At 33.2% G+C, this 25,820-nt stretch overlaps 1 protein-coding gene across 1 annotated transcript; it reads right to left on the bottom strand.

The window, feature by feature from the left end:
- Positions 1 to 19,665: 19,665 nt before the first annotated feature.
- LOC114175192 (uncharacterized) lies at positions 19,666 to 22,594 on the bottom strand. Its single transcript, XM_028059959.2, has 2 exons — positions 22,305 to 22,594; positions 19,666 to 19,909 (listed from the first exon to the last, which is right to left on the bottom strand). The coding sequence occupies exons 1-2, from the start codon at positions 22,454 to 22,456 to the stop codon at positions 19,831 to 19,833; spliced, it is 231 nt and encodes a 76-aa protein (XP_027915760.1). The 5' UTR covers positions 22,457 to 22,594; the 3' UTR covers positions 19,666 to 19,830.
- Positions 22,595 to 25,820: the final 3,226 nt, after the last annotated feature.

Below are 25,820 nucleotides of genomic sequence, written 5' to 3'. Positions count from 1 at the left end.
CATTGGACATTTCTTAAGGTGTGGCTCAGAATGGTGTGTGTTATTGGTGTGAGTGTGCAAGTTGTGGGAGTTGTGGCTCGTACGGAAGGCTCCACTCGATTGAGAAATCACAGGTTGTGGCCAATGATGTGCTAGGTTTGTGTCGAGAGTACGAACTGTGGTTTGTATTGGGAACTCCACCTAGCGTGTCGGAGTGTGGTCCGTAGCATGATTTCCCTCACGTGTTCTACAAGTTGTGGCTTATAGGTAGTGGCAGGAAAGGTATCTTAAAGGTATTATGTAAAGATGTAGAATGTGGATGAACATGGTTGGTGGCCATGCTTTGTGGAATCAGAGTATAGAATTTCTCTGATGTTTGTGTGCATAGTTAAATTGTGATGTTTATATATATATATATATATATATATATATATATATATATATATATATATATATATATATATATATATATATATATATATATTGATATATTAGCTCACCCTAACTGTTTGTGTTTGGCAATGATAGTGTAATTTGTTACACGAGATCATATGATGTTGCAGGTAGAGCTGGTGAGGCATAGAGCCGGAGTGGTGGCTAGCATTGGGACTATTATCATATGGATTTTTCTTTTATGATTTTGTAAACAGTATTTACGTTGGTTTGTGAACTTGTAATGATTTCTGGAACTTATGGTTTTGATGAATGCGTTAATTTTTTTTTTAATTTTCCCTCATTTTTGGGAAAAGGCGGAATAAATTAATGTGTATTTATTATCTATTTTATTTTATTTGATTAAAATTAGTAATATCCGACCGAGATGTTTCAAAAATGGTACAATTTATATGAATTTGTTGTCACATATCTAGTTGATATGTGAATTGTCATTTGATTATATGTATTAAGTATATATGCTTATGTTATAATAAATTTCCCCTTACTTCATTGGGTGTCATAGATTGAGATATCTAATTGTGAGAAGTTGATAGGAGAGCTCTTACACACTATGACATATTTAGATGTTCAACATAGATTGTAATGAACTTACTTTGATTTATGATTCTTAGGTTTGCTTGTAAATCCAAGTGTTGGATTGGATCAGATGTTAATCTATATTATTACTTAATACGAGACTTCGAGAAAGTTTTAATTAATATTCCACGCGTTTAATATCTTAATAGATAAATCGATGTGAGGTCTTTATGAATTTTGTATATTGGTGTTCTGATAAAATTGCATTGTTTTTTTTTTCAATAATCATAATGTTTTTGTTTTATGTACCCTTGTATTTTAATAACTTATTTCAATAACTTACCCTTGTATGTGTTGTTTGTTTTGTTAATTGTAATGATTGTACTATGTACATGAGCAAATATAGGTATAAATGCATGAAAAACATCTTGAAGAGAATAAAAATATTTCTTTTTTTTAACTATCCTTGTATAAATATTTGTATTTGTATATAGTGTGTGTTTAGGTTATATTTGTATTACCATATGCTTTGTACAAGTCCTTTGATGCATTTATAATAGTACAGTAGAGGGTTTAATTTTAAGTGCTACAACTTGGGTATTATTTATACTTGTATTCATGTTAAACTAGTTTAGGCATTACCCATCAACATCAAGACATGGTTAGAACATTAGAACATCTCAAGCATGAGACTAGAAGAAATCTAATAATAGGTGACACAATATAACAAATTTGAGTATAATAGACTCTAATATCATCTTAGTAATTAAGTTTAGGTTTAAATTAACCTCATAAAATTAACTTGTAAAGACTCTAATAATGGGTCTTTGGGCCTGCCTGACCTGTTTGGGTCTTTGGGCCTACCTGACCTATTTTGTTCATTGGGCCTGCCTGGCCTGTTCGGGTCTTCGGGCCTGCCTTATCTGTTCAATTCTTCGAGCCCGCCTGACTCGTTCGGGTGATCGAGCCCGCCTGACCTGTTCTGGTCTTCGGGCTCGCCTGACCCATTCGGTTCTTCGAGCCTGCTTGACCCATTCGGGTTATCGGGCCCGCTTCGGGTCTTCGAGATCACTTGGCCCGTTTGGATCTTAAAACCTATCTGGCCCGTTCGGATCTTCAAACCTGCCTGGCCCGTTCAGATCTTCGAGCCCACTTAGCTTGTTCGGGTCTTTGGGTCCATTTGGCCCGTTCGGGTGTTCGGGCCCACCTTGCTCGTCGGGTCATTGGGCCCGCCTGGCCTGTTCGGGTCATCGGGCTCACTCAAATTTTCTGGATCGTTGGGCCCGATCGACTCGTTCGGTTTGTCGGGCCCGCTTAGCCCGTTCATATCTTTAGGCCCGCCCAACCTCTTATGGTCGTCGGGCCTCCCCGATCCGTATAGGTCGTCGAGCAAGGCCCGTCTGAGTCTGAATTTAGCCTAGTCCATCTCAACCTTTAGTCTAACCCAACTAAAACTTTAAATTGAAAATGTGGATTGAATTTTTTGGATTATCCATATTTAAAAATCTTGATTTATAAAATGGATATCCAATCCATAAAATATATAAAATGTAGATTAGATTGAAATCTAGATCCATTAAATGGATTTTAAATGGATTGGATTTTTAATAAAATGGATTATAAATGGATTGAATTGGAGCAAAAGTGGATTAGATCAAGAAAATTAGATTTTTATCCCACCTTTATTTAATTATATTGTTAGTCGATATGAGATCTTCAACAACTTCTATTACTATTTCAATAACTATCACTATTATTGTTATGATTTAATGCAGTTAGCACTACTATTATTGTAACGTCCCATTTAATTAATAAACGTAATTAAAAGAAACGCCACACACAAATAGTACGATATAACAGTCTTGGGGTCCTTAACCTAACCCCTACAAACTAGGCACACCACGATGCCGAAAGAAGACAATTGAAAAGTCTAACAAATACGGGTAGAGAAACATAAAGCATAGTGAGATACATGGGACAAAGCCCTAAAGAAAACCAAGATCCAGCCCATGCAGATCATACAGCGGAACCATCACCTCCCTATTGTCTGCAGGTGTTCCTCGCATTTGCTTACACCAACAAGTTGATGATCATCGCAAAAGAAAGTACCACACAGCAGAACACACCACAAATAAAAGTAGGGTAAGCTAAAGCACAAAAGATTTCATCCATCAAGTCCGATATAATTTCACAGAACACTTAATTCAACCAATCATGATATGACTCATCAGACAATACACTATGACTCGACTCGACTCATCCGGATACATATAACTTGGTCGGATTCAGCGGATGCTTGCACTTGTGGTGGATACCTCTGCTCACCCCCGAGCTGCTCACCCCCGAGCTATGTGTTACAGTGTTACAATAAATCAATTTCCCTCACCACAAGGTTAGCCCTTAGAAGATTTTAGGCCTCCTGCTACTCTCACCACAGGAGTCAGTCCGCTCTAGGTGAGACTAACTGACTCCTTAGAGTGTCAGAATGCAACCTTACCTTGAATCCTTACCTAGTTATACAGATGGGGCACCACCATGGACACCCACTAACAGGGGCCATGGAATTACGTTCCGACCACTGAAGCGCGACCCTGAAAGTCTCACCTAGAGACCCCAAGGAATTATGCACTGACACAGACAAAATATGATCACACAGTCAAATAGTATTCACCATGCAAGGATATATTCATTATGTCAACCTTTAAAGCCAATACCTTTCACGTTTCCAGGTCCAACTCATCATAATCCATCCATGTACATAGAATTCAACTCATCTCGTTATCATGCCACTTTAATAATACCCATCTCATTTAGTTCACATGCCAATTTTTATACCAAACCCATCATCTACAATTCATGAATCATGCCACGCATACATAATACTCCATTATATATATGTCTCTCATCATAACATTCATACCCAAACCAATACCAATCATCCAAGAATAAACAAGCATCCTAACAAAGCATTGTCTCGCCCAGCACCTCGCTCAGGCGAGACGTGCTCGCTCAGGCGAGCCCCCTTTGCCTAGGCGAGGGTTCGAAAAGGCATCCAGAAATCAATGCGGGATCTCGCTTAGGCGAGGCCCCTCTCGCCTGAGTTAGATACTCGCTCGCTCAAAATGAAGAGTGGGTCGCCTGGGCGACCTTTCACGTAAAAAGGGTTTGGGCGAGTCCCTGTTCATCTCGCCTAGGCGAGACTGGCCCGCTTGGGCGAGATTCACAGGTCTCACCACTGTTTTCCTGCAACAGTTCCTCGCTCCAGCTCAAACAACATATTCATACAACCGTTTCAAGCGTTCAGAACCAAAATAGCAACACATCAACCACACAAACTCAAAATAACAGCCAAACAACGAAGGAAACGGGACATATGAGTAAGGTCTTAGCTTCCCTACCTGGAAAATGATAAGCACGAGATCTCGACCCCTAAACAGCGGAGAATAGCAACACAAGGGGCGACTCAAGGTACTGGAAAGAAAAGAGAAACAGGGGAAGAATGAGTTACTCAGCGTAATCGTAGCAGAGCTACAAGCATAGTTTGGAAGGTTACTTACATGGAGTACAAGTCCTCTTAGCTCAACGTGACAGTGGAAGCAAACCCTAGCGGAGGGGGTTGACGGCTACAGTCTTAGGTTCTCTTAAGTGAATGGAAAATGAGACTTAGGGCAACTAAGATTGATTTTTATCTATTGGGCCAGCTCTTAGGCCCACTTACAAGGACAGCCCTTTTAGTTTAGGGCTGAAAGATAAGGAGCAATCTTAACGGGCCTTACAGTTATTATTATATGTTTTATTACTATTACTATTATAACAACCACAATAAAAAGTTATTTGCATCCTCTATATATCATCATGTAGTTAATATTGTTGTTGTTCTTAATACTATCATTGTATTTGGATAAGAAATTGATTATTTTCTAGATGATATCAATTAAAATTTCATAATAACATAGATAGGAGTAATTTTTGCATTGATATTATTTGGATTATTTTTAAGGTTTTTGAAGAATACCATTATTATCTTTTGCTCAATAATTTTGTTGAGTAATATCGAAAACTTTTTTTTATTGACATGTTTCATAGTTATTGTTTTTATTGATGTTTCATATGATTAATTTTCTCTTTTATCGATAAAATATTATTCTTTATCAACAATTTGTTAGATTTTTTTCCAAATATGGAATGAGAAAGTTGTAACCAACATCAACAAGAATTTAATTTTTGTAAATATTAACATTTATCAAATAACAACAAATAAACTTTAACCAATAACGTCATAAAAATAATTTTGATCGAAATAATTATGGTCAAATTAACTAAAATAAATATAGACTAACATTAATTAAAATATTATCAATATTAGTTGACAAATGATAATAACCTTTAAACAAAATATAATATTAATCAAAATCGACTTAAAAGTATCATAATTAATATTTTTGAATTATTAACAAATAATTGGTTTTTTTATGAATTTTTAAGGTTAAATTACCTTTTTATCCTAATTTTCGTCAAGTTTTATCAAATAAGTCTTCATTTTGGTTTTATATTCAAATAGGTCTCAATTTTCATAAATTTTGTTCAATACGGTCCTTTTTTGCTAACACCATTTAAATCATTAACGGCCATGAATAGTGATTGACACGTGTCACTTCGTGTTTTTTTTGAATTTTTTATTTATTTTTTAAATTTTTTAAAATTTTCTTCAATGTCCACGTGTCAACCCAATAGCGTGTCACGTGTCAAAGTCAATGTTCTATATTCAATTTGGTAGTTATATTTGTTATTTTTGTTCAATTTAGTCCCAATTTTATTTAAAATTGACCAATTTTGTTCCTATCGAAGATGTGACCAAATTTAATTTTTATATCAAAGTTATAATGATGTGAATTTTAATATATTATATAAAAATATTTAATAAAAGATGTGAATTTTAATCTAAAAACTAAATTTGGTTTCAATTTGGAGAGGGACCAAATTGGTTCATGTTAACAAAAATTGAGACTAAATTGAACAAAAATAACAAATATAGGGACCAAATTGAATATAGAAAATTGACTTTGACATGTGGCATGCTATTGGGTTGACACGTGGACATTTAAAAAAATTAAAAAAAATTAAAACAATCACGAAGTGACACGTGACAGTCACTGTTCATGACCATTAATGATTTAAACAGTGTTAGCAAAAAAAGACTCAATTGAATAAAATTGACGAAAATTGGGACCTATTTGAACACAAATCTAAAATTAGGACTTATTTGACAAAAGTTGACGAAAATTGGGACAAAAAAAGTATTTTAACCAATTTTTAAAATTTGGTGACAATTGTAATACTTCATGAAAAAATAAATTCAAATTTCATATATTTATTTAAATGTCTAAAAAAATAGAAATTATCATTGTCTTGATATAAAAAAAAATTGAAGATTTGTTTTAATGCGATAGGAATTTTTTAAAATTCATTTATTTTAACCCTAAAAAGGTAAAAGAAATCTGAATTTAAAAAGATTAATGCCAATTTCTTAAAATTACAAAATTACAAAATTACAAAAATTAAAAAATAAAAATTTATAAAATTTATTTTATTTTGACAGTACCAATTCTAGCAATCTCTAATGCATAACCTTTCTCATGAACACAGATCTCGCTGAGATAGGTTCGTAAGTGTTAAACTAATCCTAGTTTGAAGTCATGTGCCAAGTTGCACCTGAATCCACTATCCACCTATCATGTAGCTGTCTTTCACCATTAGAGCTAATTATTGTTTCGTTCACTAGAATATATCCTTCCTTCAAAGTTGACGCAAATGAAATCGTGACGAAACGACAAAAAAAAAAAGAAACGGGTTTTAAAAAGAGGTTTTGGAATCGCCACCCTAGTCTACTATGGAAAATTATGGAAAGTCGTGAAGATAAATCAAGTCTGCGAAAAAACTGGAGTTACCACCCTACATCATTCGCCCAAGGATGGTACCTTTAATTAAACATGAAAAGTTGATGTGGTTTCTAAAATGTTAATTTTCCCTAAAAATAATAAGACAATAATAAATAAAAAGAAACAAAATATTTTTTGGTTTTTTGAGTCCGACAAGGATTGACCTTGGTCCTACATATTCTCATTCAAAATGAGAAATCAAGGTTACGTAGTTCTCTAAAATATACTTGAAAAACTATTTAAAAATAATTTGAATTTTTTTGGAGGTGAACCTGACAAGGGCTTACCCCACTCTTACGTATCTCCATTCACAATGGGGAATCAAGGATGATGTAGTTCTTAAGAAATTATTTGTTAAAAAGTGTTAATGTTCTTAATTTTGAAATTTTATATTTTTTTGTGTTTTTGAATTACTTGAAAATCGGTGTCACACGACGCGAGCGGCACCAAAAGATATAAAGAAATATTTTTCATTTTTTAATTTTTTGTATTTTTATAAAAAGTGTGAATGTGTGAAAAGGGAATACAATTAGAAGCAGGGATAAAAAGTGAAATATATATATATATATATATATATATATATATATATATATATATATATATATATATGGTTGTGCAACCCGAAATGTGGTGCAGGAAATAAATACATGGCCCAACCCAAAAATAAGATGTGTGGTGTACATAGGAATGTGAGAGGTGTTGTGAATGAAAAAAAAAAGCCCAAATCAAACAAACAAAAACTAACTAATGTGAGGTGTATTCAGCGGTGTGGCATTAGAACATCAAGGAGGGGGTTTCTTCCTGCACCCCCAATATATCTTCTACACCTCCAAATATTCATGCTCTTCCATTTATGCCCTTGGAAAATTAAATAAAAAAAATTAATTAGGTAGACACAATAATTAAACAATTATGAACTGACAAAGTTAGTTGGTTGCGTGAATTAACTACCTTGCACCCCCTCTTCTTTCACTTTCACTTGCTCTGCAATTCTTTCACTTTCACTTTTTCACTTGCACTTCAAAAGAAGAAATTTCGTTGGTGGTTGAGGTGTGAATTTTTCAGTTGAGGGTCCACACGTATTTCATCATTTGCTTCATTTCTTCACAGAAAAAGGTACGCGCATTAGAATATAAGTTTATATTTGATAAGTTTATGTTTGAGGTAAATGTTATAGGTGAAAAAAATAAGAAAAAACTGAGCTGCGTTTTTAATATTTCATGCTACATTTTACGGAAGTCATTTTTCATGCAGCCATTTCAGAAGTCGACTTCCAAAATTGACTTCCGAAACAAAAGTGAACTTGTGCGAAACTCAAGTTATTTTTTCCATATACGGAAGTTGACATCCGGAAGTGTATATGTAAAACAGAAGTCAACTTCCAGAAGACAAGTGAACTTCTACGGAAGTCAAATTATTTTTTCCCTTATACGGAAGTCGAATTTCGGAAATGTATGTGTGAAACGGAAGTCAACTTCCGGAAGTGTATGATTAAAACGGAAGTGACCTTCCAGTGAAGTGAATTTTTTTTAGTGTGACGGAAGTAGACTTCCATTCTTTAAGTGAATTTTTCACAACGGAAGTCGAGTTCCCAAGAGTATTTTTTGTTGTTATGGTCAGTAGCTTTTTGTTATGGTGAGTAAATTTTTTCCACTTCCGTAGTAAGATGGTTTCTCTTCTTTTTCACTTTTTCCACCTGTAGAGAAAGTTATGATCAAAACAAGCAGCAAAGGTCAATGCTGAAAAATCAGCGTTTTTTCGCCAGCGCCTGGTGGCAGTAGGGTAGGGCCAGGCGGGAACGTGACAGTGGAAAATGGTCCTTTAAGATGCGCCGGGCGGTAATGAATACCGTCAGGCGATACTGCAGCTTCTGAAAACAACTTAAAATATCACATTTTTAAGCTAAGATTGAAAGATAAAGGAAACTAAAATGGCAAGTGAGTGCAATAAGCTTCAATATGAAGGTATAGAAATTGAGTTATCAGTGTGTAAGTGGACATAAATTAAATAAAATGAAAAATAGGATGACCAATCTATAACTAGAAATGAATTAAATGATAAAAAGAAGTAGGACCTGTTTGTAACTAGAGATAAATAAAATGAAAATAGAGAAATAAACAAGATTGTTCCTGCAGAGAACAAATAAGATGAGTTAGGCACAAGCGTCACCTTACCATGTAGTCCGCTATCTCCTCAGTTGGCTTCTCCTTGGTTGATACATGTCAGCTTGGACCCAGGGGGGTTACCTGCAGAAGAGTCTCCGAAGCTCAAGTAAGTCAAAACTCTCAGAAGGTCAAATCAGTGATTAATGAATGCGTACCTTTAATTACTGGGGTCCACGCGTATTTATAGAGCATTAATGATGTCTAGTTATCTCGTGGGCTGGACCTTGACTAGGGCTCTAGCTTGGGCTGTGAGTGGGCCTGGGCCCTAATCCAGGCCCTTAAGGCCTATCGAACGCGGGGGCTTCCATTTTACTAAGTCTTCGAGAGCGGTATGATCCGTTTACTTCTTAGCTTGTCAGATGTCATCCTTGGCCGCACACTGTCCTAGGTTGACTGCTTTGCTGTTACCTTAGCCCTTATTCAGTTATGAGTTTGATTTCATGGTGGCTCAAGTCGTGTACTTGTGTTGTTTCCGGCATGTGCGTGAGAGTTGTCATTTATATGGTTAAGTTTACCAGATTCGATATAAGTTAGGCTGACCCGACCTAGGCTGAATACTTGAGATATAAGTGGACATAAATTAAATAAAATGAAAAATAGGATGACCAATCTATAACTAGAAATGAATTAAATGATAAAAAGAAGTAGGACCTATTTGTAACTAGAGATAAATAAAATGAAAATAGAGAAATAAGCAAGACCATTGTGTAACTACACGTAAGTTAGATGAAAAAAATAAGCAAAACCAGTGTGTAACTTGAGATACATTAAATGAAAAAAAAAGTAGGACTACTGTATAACTAGAGATATTATCAAAGTCACACAACACTTATTACTACACATACTTTAATTCGAGGCTTGGGATTGAATCTTACTCGATGAATGCACAAGATTGAGTTTCACACTACATGAGTTCTGCAATCCATTTATGATTATTGCAGGCTTTTGTCAATGTCACACAAAGCACTCCTTACTCAACTGCTTTAATTCAATGGTTGAGATTGAATATTACTCAATGAACGCACATGATTGAATTTGAGATTACATGAGGCATGAAAACCATTTATGACAATTGCAAATGGTGAACAGATTATTAGGCCCACAATTTTTGATTGGGAGGAAATTTGCAACAAATATTTAGGTGTAACACTAATCAAAGGTGAAATATTGATTGGTTCATAGGTAAAACTAAAATGGTTCAGACAAAGTATTGTCCAACTAGGTGATGAACCCACAAAACAAGACTTATACGTCTATTGTCAAGCATACAAACTTGCTTTGATTGGCAGAGTTATCATGCTTGATAAAACAAGTAACAAAGTTCACCTTATGTACTTATTATTCTTGACTAATATGTGCAGAACTAGACAATATAGTTGGATTTATGCTTATTATATAGGGAATTATGCAGGGCAGCAAAAGCCACATAAAAAACAATGGGTGGTTGTGCATCGCTTCTACAATTGTTGGCATGGCATTGCATGCCCTACATCACACCTATTTCCTCTCAACAACCTTTGTACCCCCTATTTTGTAGATGGAGTGGCGGTATAGTTTTGAACTTCAGAAGTGTCCCTCACAATGACCTTTTGGGATATTGGTCCATGATTGACCACATACAATCTAATAAGGTAATGCAAACATGAAAATATTATGTCAAATTCCATGCATACGTGTTAACTATTGGTGCAAAAACAACCATATACTATAGTTTATATCGAATCCATACAAAGAATTTGAAACATTAATCCCACCACAAGCATAAAAGGATGTTGAATTATGGACAACATGCATTCCCATTATTTGTTTTGCAATTTTTGAATGACATGAATCTAATAAAGTGAAGATTCAATTTGGTTTTTTCAAGACACCCTTAATGTGCCTAACAACTTGGACAAACTTTAAAAGTTGGCATACGAGGGCGACCCGACAAACATTGGCAGACTAAACATGCAAAATGGAGTAACATGTGGAACAATCATCAAGAACTAACATTGTCTGGTCATCCAATGCACGAACCATTGTTCCATACTCGAGAATATATAAAATGGTACATGGCAAATTCCATACATTGCTTGTTAGCACCTTAACTATTGTTGGATCCTTGTGCACAACAAAATACACAATCACAAACATTGTTTCCAAATATAGCTAATTATTATCATCCACAATAGCAACAACAAAGAACACAAAAGTCATCGCCACAAACCACATTCATATATGGAAATAATTGTTATAACCCACACGATGCACAATTCATGACACCTTTAGCACAACCTACGATGGAAGACCCAAGATGGTTATTTGCATTGAGTTTAACTGATTTCGTGTAACTTGTTTGCTTCTAATCTTAGCACCCCGCCTTCTGCCAATACTTACATGTAATATATTCATCCAACAAACTTTGATAATAGGGTTGGGAGTACGTATGCTCCATTTCAAAGCACCACACAACCACTGTATTTTCATTTGATGCATATTAGGGTGAAGAACGTGCACAACAAGAGGAACCACCACCTTTAGAGGAAGAAGCACATTGACAGTCCAAACAAAGGAAGAACCCACTCGAAACAAGCAGCGACCCCGACGTGGAACAGGACACCATTATGGGGATTGAATTAGAAACATTAACTTTTAGTGTTTGATGTTGTTATTTAGCCAAGCTATTTTCTATATACAATGAATGCTAAACTTTGTTCGATAAATAAAAAACCTTCTTTCAATATATGTGGATTATATGATTCTATTGCATTCAATGGAAAAAAATACTTGACAAAACAATGCTTAACATATTTTTGTAACATTCACAACAGTCAAATACAGGTGCAAAATTCATAGTGGTGTACTTATTTTCACCCTTAAGTAAGGTTGTTGGTGGTGCTTTTTACTAACTTTCATAACAACTAACTTATTTTTTATGCTTTCTGAAGTGATTATGTTGTGTTCAATGGAAAAAATACTTAATAAAAGAATGCTTATCATATTTTTATAACATTTAAAAAGTGGTCTATTTTAGTAAAAAATTCAAAATGGGAATGATAGAAAAAGTTAGGAGTGCAGATATAAAACTATGGGGCGAAAAGTAAATTGCCTCTACTAAACTTATGAGGGTAGAATAAGAAACCCCTACCCTGAAGCACCATTATCTATAGTGAAGAAAGTCACCATGCTAATCAACTCTTAGAATTAATGGACATAATGAGTTTTGAGCATATATTGCATTTATTCTATAATAACAAAATTTGGTTGCACTGCAATTCACATGAATTGAATTCATGTTCTTTATTATATGTTTATAGATCAATATGTTTCATTCTCAACTTCTTATTTATTAGTTTTTATATGTTATGTCTGACATTTTTCCTAAATGATGGCGATAGAGGATATTTTAGAAAAGTTGTATTCTTAAAATCTTATCTTACCCATCTAACTAATAGAAATTTTAAAGATTTTTCCAATATCAATGCATTCATTTCATGCTAAATTTGATGATCTATTTATAAAATTTGAGAATTTTTTAACACAACCCTTCAATTGTATGGTAGTTTTAATGACTTATAGGATAACCCTTCACAAGTTTAATTTACATCATCTGTTTTTCATTTCATTCTACAATATATATTATATTATAATTAATATATGGAAAATGATATAGTGACACACCAATTCTTACCACTTCTCTCATAACCTGACGTGTCATTGCCACTTTCTATTTTATTTTTTTTATTTCAAAATCCACATTGGTTCTCTTTGAATGCTAGTGGGAGGAGATGCATGAAGGGAGAAACCCCGCAAATGTTGATGTTGCAGTGGAAAGCACGTTTTTGTCATCCTCAACCGTGACACACTTTCTATTGAAAAGGTGATCAATCTTCTTTAACCTTTAATTGGATATTCCCTGAACTACAATGTAAAGCTTAGTCTTCAATGAAATTGTTGTCATTATAATGTTTTTTGCAGCATCATTTAGAAAGGGAGTAGTATATTGATACCTGATACGATCCTATCCAGGAAAGAGTATGATCGTTTCTGAATTTGAATTCTCAAGTGGCACGACACGAATAAATTAAAGAAGAACGCAAAATAAGAGAGAGATGGAGGACGTGACAATCTAGTAGATTGATAAGTCAAGTGTAGATTCACCACAGATGTTAATCTTTGATAAGAACCGGAGGCCTAAGCCAAGAATAAAGAGAACCCTCTCTTTAATGAAATAAAATTCAATATATGATTAAAAATTTCCACATCAGTTTTTGTACCTCTATTTATAGGCACATAAGTTTAAGAAAACCTAAAAACCCTACAAGAAGGCCCAAGCCCAAAACATAAAAGCATAAACTAATTTATAAAAGAAAGCTCAAAGCCCAAAAACAAAGAATATAGCTAATTTCTAAAAGAAAACCCAAAGGTTCATCTTCAAGTTCTTCTTGTATGGAATCTTAGGATAGTCCTCTATCATTCCCTCCTTCTTGAAAAGAATTTATCCTCAAATTTGTACCACTTGAAGTTTAGGAGATAGTCTTCTATCATACCATCCTTCTTAAAGAGAAATTGTCGTCAAATTTGTCTCACTTGAAGATTCTTTATCATTCTCCCTTGTTTGTAGAGAATTCGACCCGAATTCTGAAAGGTCCACCCGGGTCAAATACACACCTTATAATGATATACATGATGGCTTTGTAGTCATTGCAATCCTCCCTAATCTATCTTACATGGGTACTAGAATTACTAGAACAACACATGAACTCAAACTTTCCCAAACCGATCCTTTTCTCATAAGTTGTTCCACTTGCTTCTGTAACTCTTTAGTTTCTTCTGGTTTACTCCTATAGGTTGGCCTATTAGGAAGGGATACACCCTGAATGAGATCTATATTATACTCAATACCTCTTTTAGGAGGTAAACCATGAGGGATGTCTTTAGGAAAGACATAATCATACTTCTTTAGACCATACTTAAAGACAAATAAGCTTGCACAGAAGAGAGACAAATATTGTTAGGCATAAGAAAATATAAGGGTTGTTTCTTAATCAGCGCTCTATTTATCTTTTTCTTTCTCAAGAAAAGGCTTTTATCACTCTTTATTTTTTTACCTTCCTTTTTCTTGCCTTTTTCTGGAATTTTCTCTCTTCCTTCTTTTCTCTCTTGCTCTCTTTTCACTTTCATCTTAATTTGATCCTCACAAACCTCTTTAGGAGATAAAGGTGTTAGGGACACCTTCTGCCCCTTAAACAGGAAAAAATACTTATTGGTTAGAGCATCATGGGTTACTATTCTATCATATTGCCAAGGCCTCCCCAACAACAAGTGACTCGCCTCCATAGGTACCACATCTCATACTACCTCATCAACATATTTACCTATAGAGAAAGCATGTTTAGTTGCTTATCTACCACCAATTCTCCATCCTTACTCAACCATTGCAAAGTATAAAGACTAGGGTGCATAGATGTCACTAAACCAAGCTTTTCCACTAGCCGTTTACTTGCTACATTTGTACAACTTTCCACCATCAATGATGAGTGAACACACCTTTCCCATAACAATACATCTAGAATGGAAAATATTTCTTCTTTAGGTGTCATCTAACTCCTTATTCATACTACCCAACAATCTTCTAAGCATCAAGAGATCTCCCTCCAAAGGTGGTACTTCACACTCTCTTTCCTCCCCGTCACTGCTAGATGATTCATATGATTCCCTTGCAGAATGCTCACCAATGTACTCATCATTTTCCAACAACATCACAGTTCTTCTATTGGGACATTCGGCTACTATATGTCCTCTACCTAAACATTTAAAACATTTTTTTGAAGTAGAACGTGAAGAATCATCATTATTAAATTGAGAAGTTACTTTACCATTTGAAGACTCCTTCTCCCTAGATTGAGGAATGGCAGATGTAACTTCCTTCCTCTTATATTTCTCCTTATCTCTCCATGAGGAGGATGACTTCCTGTAGGCGTTTCTTCTCTTAAGTTGTTGTTCCACTTTAGTGGCTTGGTGAATAAGATCTTCCAAAGTCTCATAATGGTGCATTTCCACCACAACTTGAATCTCCCTATTTAATCCATTCAAGAATCTAGCCATTGTAGCCATAGGTGGTTCTTCCACTTCAACTTTCATCAAGATTACCTCCATCTCTTGAACATACTCTTCAACACTCTTATTTCCTTGTGTAAGTCTTTGTAATTTGTTGAAGATCTCCTCTTTATAATAAGGAGGCATAAATCTTTCCTTCATAGCTACCTCTAATTGCTCCCATGTAGAGATTGGCAATCGCCTTCTTCTAGCTATGTCCATGGTGATTTGATTCCACCAATCCATAGCATAACCTTCAAACTCCAAGGAAGCCATAAGAACCTTATCATCATCTTCATAATCGTAAGAGTTGAAGATTTGGTGAAGCTTCATTTCCCATGTCAGGTAGGCTTCCGAGTCATTAGCTCCATTAAATTTAGGAGTTATAATCTTCCTCCACATCCTATCTCTTCGAGGTGTGTGGTTCCCAAACTCCTCTCGTCTTTGGCCTCGCTTTGGTCTAAAATCATGCTCCTCTTCATCATTATCCCTCCTAAGCATGTGGTTCCTAAATGCCTCTCGTCTTTGGCCCCTCCTTGGTCTAAACACATGCTCCTCGTCATCATTATGAGAAGAATGGCCTGAATCATCATGTCTACTTCTTCTTCTCTCCACCCCCTCCAATATCACGCTCACATCTTCATTAGACTTTTGGAGCCTTTCAAACTGTTATTGATTTTGTTGTTGCATTTGATTCATTTGTAATGTGAGCTTATCAAGTATAACCATAATTATCGCAGTCTTAGGTGATAAAGGATCACTATTCTGGGAAGAAGACATGTCCTGTAAAATATATGTTAGTAATAAGTTTTTTTTTTATGGACCTCGCCACTCTTCTAAGTGTTTCACTAAGTTTTCCACTTGTGTATCACACTTATAGGCTTTTTCTTAAATGTACTTTCTTGCCTTTTATCCCTCAAATTTCCTTTAGGGCTTGGCAAAGAACTCCAGTAGCTTAAGCAAAGAGTGACTAAACAAAGTGAAAAGCATTGCGAGATCTAAGTCCTGACTCAAGAGGTTAAAGAAAATACAAAACTCTGGATAAAACTTCAAGGAATTTTAAAACTCAAAATAAGAAAATTAAAATTAGAAAATAATAGGACTACTAAAGAGAATTAAAGGAGACAATACAGAGACTCTAAGAGAAAGACTTATGGAAAGTAAATATCAATAAATCACAAATAAAATTGCAATAAAAGCTTGTGTTGAACTCCACCTCTCTTTTTTTTTATCCTTTTTTTTCAATATATATTTGTTTCCTTTTGACTGTGATTCATAATTTTTTTTTGTAGTTCAACACAAAAACAAACTGAACAATTTATCCTTTAAACCCTCAGACTCATGTAAATCAATGTAAGTACACTTGTAAATCTCAAACACAAAAACAAAAAATTTCCACAAATCAAATGTAGAAATACACAATTTAAATGGAGAATAGAAAAAAAAATATGACAAATTAACAATTCAACCAACAAACAAAATTCAAAACAAAGCACATAACACACAAACATTCAAAAATTTTAATTTTTTTTATATGATAGACAGAAAAATAAGACAGAAGAGAAAATTCAAATCAGAACTTTGCTCTAGATACCAAATGATACAATCCTATCCAGGAAAGAGTTCGATCATTTCTGAATTTGAATCCTCAAGTGAGACGACACGAATAAATCAGAAAAGAACGTGGAATAAGACAGAGATGGAGGATGCCACAATCTAGCATATTGATAAGTCAAGTGAAGATTCGCCACAAAGATGTTAATTTTTGATAAGAACCGGAGGCGTAAGCCAAGAACAAAGAGAATCCTCTCTTTAATAAAATAAAATTCAATGTATGACTAAAAGTGTCCACATCAGTTTTTGGTGCCTCTATTTATAGGCACATAAGTTTAAGAAAACCTGAAAACCCTACAAAAAGGCCTAAGCCCAAAACATAAAAGCATAAACTAATTTATAAAAGAAAGCTCAAACCCCACAAACATAGAACATAACTAATTTCTAAAAGAAAATCCAAAGGTTCATCTTCAAGTTCTTCTTGTGTGAAATCTTGAGATAATCCTCTATCAATACAATTTGTCTTTCTTTTTATATATATTACCTTATGTATAGGTTGGAACAACCCAATTGTCCATTTTCAATATATTTATTTTTTGCTGAAAAAAAAGAAGGATGAACAAGTTTATATAAAACAGATTTGTTCAAGGAAGGTCATAGCTAAAACTATCTATACCATGTTGACCTCAAAAAATTTCCCCTCGTATTGCTAACCATGACATTATTTAATAAATAAAAAACAACATTGTAATATTGATATAATCAACCAATCAACTAGCCAAGAAAGTCAGAATAAATGAATAATTAAAAGCAAATTCCCATCACCACCCGTCACTGTTCACTTCCACCATCACCACTGCAGACGGAACATGAAGAAAAACTCGTTTCGAAAAACACATTCTAAAACGTGCTTAACCTGTATCAAAAAGTTTGTTTCAAAAATTCTATTCCAAAAAGTTTGTTCAAAATGCATTTCATATATATTTCGAAAATTCTATTCTGAAAATCTAATTTTGAAAATTGTATTCCAAAAGATTTTCAAGATATGTAATACACAAATAACTTTTACAGAAGAGAGATTCTTTTGAAAATTTGAAGCGTACAAATTGTGGAGTAAATTCTCGGTCCTTACACTATTTCTAGCCCATAAAACAATAATCAGTAGCCATAAGCCCTAAACCCATTTCATAAATTAAGAAGTCAATAAATTCAGTAAATAATTCATGATTTTTTTTCTTAGTGTGATATTTCTAGAAACTTTAGACTTGAGATAGATAAGTCAATGAGTCTTACCTTTTAATATATTTGAAAAGACATAACTATGTCCACACGTAAAATAGACTTACAAAAAATTCAAATACTGAGGTAAACTAACTAAAAAAGAATTAAATATAAAAATCAATGAAGTTATTATTGAAAGAATGAAGAGCCAAGTACAATCACAAGTACAACAACTTCCATAACAATAATCATGTTCAAGACATTTATAAACTTCTAGGTATCAAATGGAGGTTAATGGAAGTTTTTATTTTTCAAGACGTTAGCCATCATATTTTACATTAGGTTTAAGTATGTTTTTAGTCCTTGAAATTTGACTTAAATTTGAAATTTATTCTTGTTTGAAATTTCGATACATTTTAATTCCTAAACTTTAAGAATGAATGAATATAGTATTTTTAACTCAATTACATTAATGTTTTTTTAGGTGTCAAACGCATTTCCTAACAGATATTGAACCAGGAATATGTCAAACAGTGTAAACAACTTTAATACTAACTTGAAACACGTTCGACACGTAAAAAAAACGTAATTAGGTTAAAAAAACTAATTTATTCATATTTAAAGTTTAGGAACTAAAATGTATCAAAGTTTCAGACATTAACGAATTACAATTTTAAGTCAAAGTTCAGGGAGTAAAAACATACTTACATTATTATATATAAGACATAGTAAACATTTTGTAAAACCAATAATATATTTATAAAATATTTACTTCTCTTACGTAATGATAATAAATGAAATAAACTCTCTTAGAACATATCTCTTCAACATTTTATCCTTTCTTTTTCCTTAGTTGTTCCCTTCCTTTTAATTTCATATGACATTTTATGCTCATCTTTACCTATATTTATCATTTATACGGCGTGATTCATGTTAATTCAATTAAGTGGGCTATTTGTATGTTTCGTGTATTTAGATCCACGGCAACAACTATGTGAATAACTTTAAGCCATCAAATTTGATAAAATTCAAAGCTGAGATTTAGTTGAGATTTCGTTAAAAGTTGTTTCAAATAGTTGTGATATTGTATTAAGTAAATTTTAAATCTAACTCAATTTTACAAAATCAAATAAAAAAGTCTTACAAAACTTTACAAAAGCGACTAATAAAGTTTTACAAAATCGACTGTAAAATGAAATTTACATCCACTTATATAATATAAATCTGTCTTATTTCAAATTAATGTAAGATGTACAAAAATTTCTAAGTGTTTCTAATCAACTTCTCCAGAGACCCTACAACTAGTGTAAATGGATCCCAACGCCTCATTAAGTATGCCCCCATAACCTGAACAGGATTAGAACTTGGATATGACTGTTCAACTGGATTGAGACATGCTGAAAACTGAGCCAAGCTCAATGGTCAAGTGATTTCAGATTAGACCAAACCTAATCGCATCCAAACCAACTCAACATTTGCTGGTGGTTGGTTTGAGCAGGTCCGGAGTTCAACCATATCACTGTAGACGCCAACATAGGGAAAGAAAAAGAAAGGGAAATAAGAGTAAATTTAGATATATGTCTGAGGCTTTTTCACCTAAAACGATCTAAGTTTCAGTTAAAATACAAATCACCTTACAGTAGTGGTAAAATGACTTGCACTCTAAAGTCAACATTTTAAATTCGAAGAATTTTCAGCCAGATGGTTCTCAGTAGTCAAATCATGCAAAAAAAAAAAAATACTGGAATGAGGAATAACCAAAATTGTCATGCCATATTATTTCCTAACATATATACGAATACAGTGTCATTCAAGAGTAGTATGCAGTAAAGACTCAAAAACACGTATCCATTGAAAGACAATAAGAGAAACACAAAAACACAATTACTGCAGTAACATCCGCATCACCTTCATAAACATTAATGTTTGTCCTCCTTATGAATGTCTTTAGGAGGAACCTTTGATTCAAGTTCTTTGGGAGTGGACTTCTCCATTGACCTATAAAGATGACACAAAAATTATGTTACAACATAAGCATTGAGACACTCTTACTAGTACAACAATTACACGTTTAAAGCATTATTTTATTAGGCAAATGCGTAGGGTTTTTTCTATGAATTCTCTAACCTTAAGATCAAACATGGCAATCTCGGCCTCCACATATTTTTTTATCATCTTACCCACAAATCAATGACTCATTAAGGCAAACATATGCTTCAGGAATCATTCCATACAGGTTCTTTCTTTAATATTTAAACATCATATTATAGAAAGTACAATATATATTATTAGTACTCCTATTATTGTATATACCTAAGATGTGCTAGTTTGGGATCTATTAATACTTACCCTACAACTTCAAATAACAGATACAGACGCATACCATGCTCATTTTTCTCATTTTGCCTATTCCTGCTAATTGGGTTTTTAAAGAGTTATTGCTTAAGAGACTGTTATCTTTTGGTATTTCAATCTCAACCATACTGTTTTCTCGTAAATTGATTATTCACACTTCACCTACCTCATGATAGAATTACATCTCACACAAGTGCGTGCACACCGAAATAGCCACTCTGCATTGGAATTACTAGATTATACTTTCAGTAACTAATCACTTCTTACTCCAAGATCACTCATGCAAGATTTAACAATCATAGCTACTTTTAAATTACATCACAATGATTTTTTAATTTAAAATTTGTACTTTTCAAATGTTTGGGTATGGTATCCTTTCACTCTAGTATGACCGACACGTTTATGGGGCTCTTTGATCAAGATTTCCTCACTCTCACTAGACTAAATATGCCCAAGTAAGTGGCCCATACCAACATAAAATATGTGTACATCACCCAAAACAACTTTTGACAGCATATCAATCAGAAAACTATAACATCCATCCCTTACATGACTACCTTATACAAATAAACTTAAACAATACCTCACTTGTGCTTTCACATTAACCTCTCAATTCAGAGATAGAGAGAGAGAGGGTGAAGATCAGAGAAGGATACAGAACAAAAGTCAGCTATTTTCAGCACAACACCAGCAACATAAATCTGTCCAACAATACAAACTTTCTAGTGCTACATTGTATGCATTACACACACTAGTTACAAGCTCTAATTGCATGCAAGAAAAACAAGTGCCTTGCAGAGTTACTAGGTTCACATTACTCTCTGATAAGTGTTACAAAAATGGATATGCAGTGCATCACTTTGAAAAGTATGCAGTACAAGTGAGGTATATTAGCTAGTACTCTGTTGGGGTTTATATTAAGCTTTTGTACTTGCCTCACAATCCAATTTCAGAAGTTTGTGAATAAGTGAGTACGTTCGAATAAGTTTCTCCATAAGAATTTTTAGGAGAGAAATAAGAAGCAAAAAAATGAAATGAGCTCACTTGTGCACAAGTTCACAATAAGAATTTAGAGAAATTATATGAAAAACTTGATCAGCTCACTTATGGAAATTAGTTTTTATTAGTTCAATATTAGATGGCTGATTCGATGAGCCTAATTAGTGGATGGACCCAATAGACTTAGTCTATCATATAAATAGGTTTATGTTGACCTTTAAAATCACTTTACATTTTGAAGGAAGTAAGAGCTTTGGTGATAGAAATTCACTATAAGTTCTTGAATAGAACCCTTGATTCTTATCTTTGAACTACTAATTCAAAGTGACAAATCTTCCTCAACTTATCAATCTTAATTGTGGCATCTTCATTTCTAATCCCTCCCGTGTTTTCCATAGTTAAGTTAGGCTTAAAATCTACTTTCTAAAATGTTCTTACATGTCCATAGAATCACAATCAAAGCTTTTCTACCTAAAATGTAAAGAGTCCATCATGGCAAGAAGATGAAATCTAAAGAACGATGAATATATTGAAAAATGAAAAACGATTACAATAGCAAGCGCATGACACAATACCATATAAAATGAATTAATTATTTTCACGTAAATCCTCTTTAGGTGAAAATCATGTTCGAGACACAATCAGACAGAAGGGAATCGAAACTAAAGTCACCACGTTGAGAGAAACTAATCCCTTATACTAGACACCATCTCGGGTTAGTTCAGTTCAGCATCTAAAATCAGCAGCATCATCATTGCAAAGCACAAATGAACGTTCCTAGTTGCCATCAATTCCATGCTCTCTATCCTTGCTAACACACTAGCCCCAAAGCACATCCATACTAATTAATATGCTTGCATAAAAAAAAAAACACCAAACCCCTAAAATGTTTTACTCAACGATTTACGATTTTCAATCTCAGATAAAATTTCACTCCCCCAAAACCCAAATTCCAATCCAGTCTCTCTTTTACGAGTACCCAAAAAAACTGCAACTTTAATTAAAACTAAGAAGAAGAAAGAGAGTAAAAAGTACTAACTTGGAAGAGGCGGCAGATTCTTCTTCAAGCCAGTTGCGAATGTGCTTGACGTTGCGGCGGAAGATGGAGGCAGATTGCTTGACGTCACTCCTGAGGAGAAGCACAACGGCGCTTACACCCGCCACGGTCAGCACGAAATTCGTCAACCCCATGCCTTCGCTTTGCACTCAACACAAGGGCTTTCTTTTCTTTGGGGGAATTCCGGCGGCTTTTATGCTTCGCAGGTTATAACCACCTATCCAAAGGTTACACCATTTTATTGTTCCTTCACTTTGAACCATTTGATTCAAAATAGCACATTTCGGTAAATTAGTTCCTATTTTGCGTCATCTTATGGCCAAAAATTGAATTATTAATTTTATAATAATATCAAAAAGAGTTTATAACTTTTATTGAATTCATTGTTAATCTAAGATGTTGTTATACTATCAATTAATTAAAAATATTTGTTGATATGAGTTTTAAGGCAATTACTACAAAAATACACAAACTTATTATTATTATTATTGTTTAAAAGATTTGTGATGATTTTTAATTCAATGATAGAGAAAACATTTATAGCAATATGTACATTTTGAAATTTATTAGTTTATTATAATCATTTATAATATTTTTCTATTGTTATAAAAGTGTAGCAACAATTCAATTAAATATGTATTAGTGTAACTAGGTTATATCTATACCTATATTGGGATTCTTCTTTTTAGTGTTTATATTTATTTCTTTTAATTTCATTTTTTAAATAAATATTCTTTTAACTAAAGTAATTATTTTATTAATTTTATTTTCTTAAGTCATTGTTTTCTTAAATTATCGTTTTTTATACTGTTCTTTTAAACTTTATCATTTTCTAATTATAAATCTATCTATGAAATAAATAAAAATTATTTACAATAAAATTAGAAAAATTATTTTAATTTTATAATTATAATAATAATTATTATTATTTTATTATTTTTATTATCATAAAAAGTTTGAACACATGTGTAATGTATATGTTTTTACTAGCCATTTAATAATGTTTTTAAGTAAAAAAAGTTATAGTTAAATTTATTCTTAAATTTAAAGTTCTTTCTAAATTGATTATAGGAAAAGATAATTGGAAAAAAAATCCTATAAACTCATTTTACAAAAAAAATTAATAATTCAATATTAAATTAAAATATAAATTAAATTTTATGATAAAAAAATATAGTAAACAATTGTAGAATAGTTTTTTTTAAATTGATTATTGAAAAAAAATACTTCGACAACATTGTTTTCTCATGAAATCATTTTACAACCATTTTTAATAATTCAAAATTAAATTAAAATACAAATTATATTATTTAGTAAAATAGTAAAGAAAGAAATTGTGAGCTATTATTGATTATAAATATATATATTCAACTTTCTTTTTAGATAGCATTGTAAGGGTTAATTAGTGTAATTAAGATATTGTTTGTTTAGTAGTTTGGCGTTTCGTCACAATTTTATTTTTAAAAGACTTCTCGAAGGAGAAATGTGTATTTAGAACGTCTTAGACCTCAACTCCTAAGTATCTAGGACTTGAACATACCAAACAAGCCCTCCGGTCGAGACTTAAGGCAAATGAGGGTTCACCTTTGATGACTCCATGATTCATCATGAAGCAATGGAGGACCTTCCAAGGAGAGTGACTAAAAGCATGACTAAAGGGAGACCTCTAACCCTCTTTATCTTTATTTACATTTCATTATGTTGAATTTCTTTGAGTTGACTTATTTTGGCTTGACTATGGTTGACTTGTTGATCATAATTGACTTGACTTAATTTGACTTGTTGACTCTTTGGTTGTTTGTTTTGTAAGGTTCTTGAATCACTCAAGAAGCCTACACAGCACAACAAGAAACTTTCTTGCAGATCTGGAATCATACCAAACACACCATAAATGCACAAAAAGAATCAAACCTCAATGGTGGCTCTCCTTAGCCAACCAATAACCTTCTTCAATGCACACACCAAGAGCAATCACCGCTCCAATATTTCAAAGATGATCATAAACATCACCAAAATTGAGTTGTTCAGAGAGAATGAGATTTCCTGATTTTCCAAAGTGATTTTGCGTGCATAAGTGAATCTCTCTCATTCTCACTTAAAAAATTAGGCTATATAGTTTGCAACTAACATATTGAGCAAATTGAAATTTCTCCTCAATCAGTTGATTTCACTTACTTTAGTGAAATCAGCTTATCGATTGATATTTCAGCCAATTAACATATTGAGCAGATTGAAATTTCTCCTTAATATGTTACTTACAAAACTATAATCTCAAGTTGTTTAACATGTTAAAAACTATTTTAACATATTGAATAGCTATAAACAAACACAAGACTTCTATTCTGAAGTCAATAAGTCTCCAAGACCAAACACATCTTCAAGCTCCAAGTACGTTCATGTAGCTAGTTCAAACAATGCTTCAAGCTTGATCAGATCTTTAATCCTTCATCAAGTCTCTATTGATTAAATCTTCAATCCTTCATCATATATATATATATATATATATATATGCAACAAATATTCATTTGTGTTAACACTTTAGACCTAGTATCTAGAAGCATAGTTTGTCTTTTTATGTATACATCTGCTGGCTTGGTATTATTGCTAAGAGACTCCCCACCCTCACCTATATAAGGGGCTTTTCAAGACTCTTGAAATAATTGAATATTTTTTAGTAAAATACTATATTTTACCACCTTTTTGCGATAGTTCTCCTTGTGAGTGTCTTCTTCCTCAAGCCTTATCATGAGACTTGCATCCAAGTGGCGGCATCCCCACTTGTCTTGGCTTGGTGAGCCTTTGTGCCCCTCTAAGTGGTGTGCGTCCCTTAAGCTTCCCTTTCCCTTTCATGTCTTCTATCATTTAATTTATATTTACCTCATTTTAGTTCCTTATTCTTCATGTTTTATGCGCATATTATGATGCTCTTTGTATTCTTGTTTTAATTTTCCCTTAAGTGGTTTGTCTTCTTCTCTTTAACTCCTTGAAGTCAACCTTCACATCTAGATAACAATGTTATCTTAATTTCTAGTCAGGATCTTCCTAGAGTTTTCTTAATCACCACAACACCATATATATATATATATATATATATATATATATATATATATATATATATATATATATTTCTAATTCTAAAATGGGCCTTTGTCATTTTGTATATAGAGCATATGTTATACTTGATATATGGTTTTTACCTTGTGCTAACTTTACTTGTGCTTATTTTTTTCTCAGTGGAGCTACGGTCATCCTTGGATCAAATTGGTGTTAACACAATTGTCCACTTGACATTGAGGTTAGAGTATCAAAATCCTACACTTTACATGGTTGATGTTGTGCTTCGATGAAAACATGTTATTCTTGTGTTGTTTAGACCATTAACGTGAGCTATGTTGGTAGTTGCTATTTAAAATTTTCAATTTCCATGTCTTGAGATTATTTAAATGTCCTTAGCTAATTGATTTTGAGTCATATGTCTTATGCCAACTTGAAGTTTTC

This window comes from Vigna unguiculata, chromosome 1 (genome assembly GCF_037176805.1).
Source record: "Vigna unguiculata cultivar grain cowpea cultivar isolate G323 ecotype 2 chromosome 1, ASM3717680v1, whole genome shotgun sequence".
Classification (NCBI taxonomy): domain Eukaryota; kingdom Viridiplantae; phylum Streptophyta; class Magnoliopsida; order Fabales; family Fabaceae; genus Vigna; species Vigna unguiculata.
Note: the sequence above shows the minus strand (reverse complement) of the source record. Positions and strands in the feature narration are given on the sequence as shown.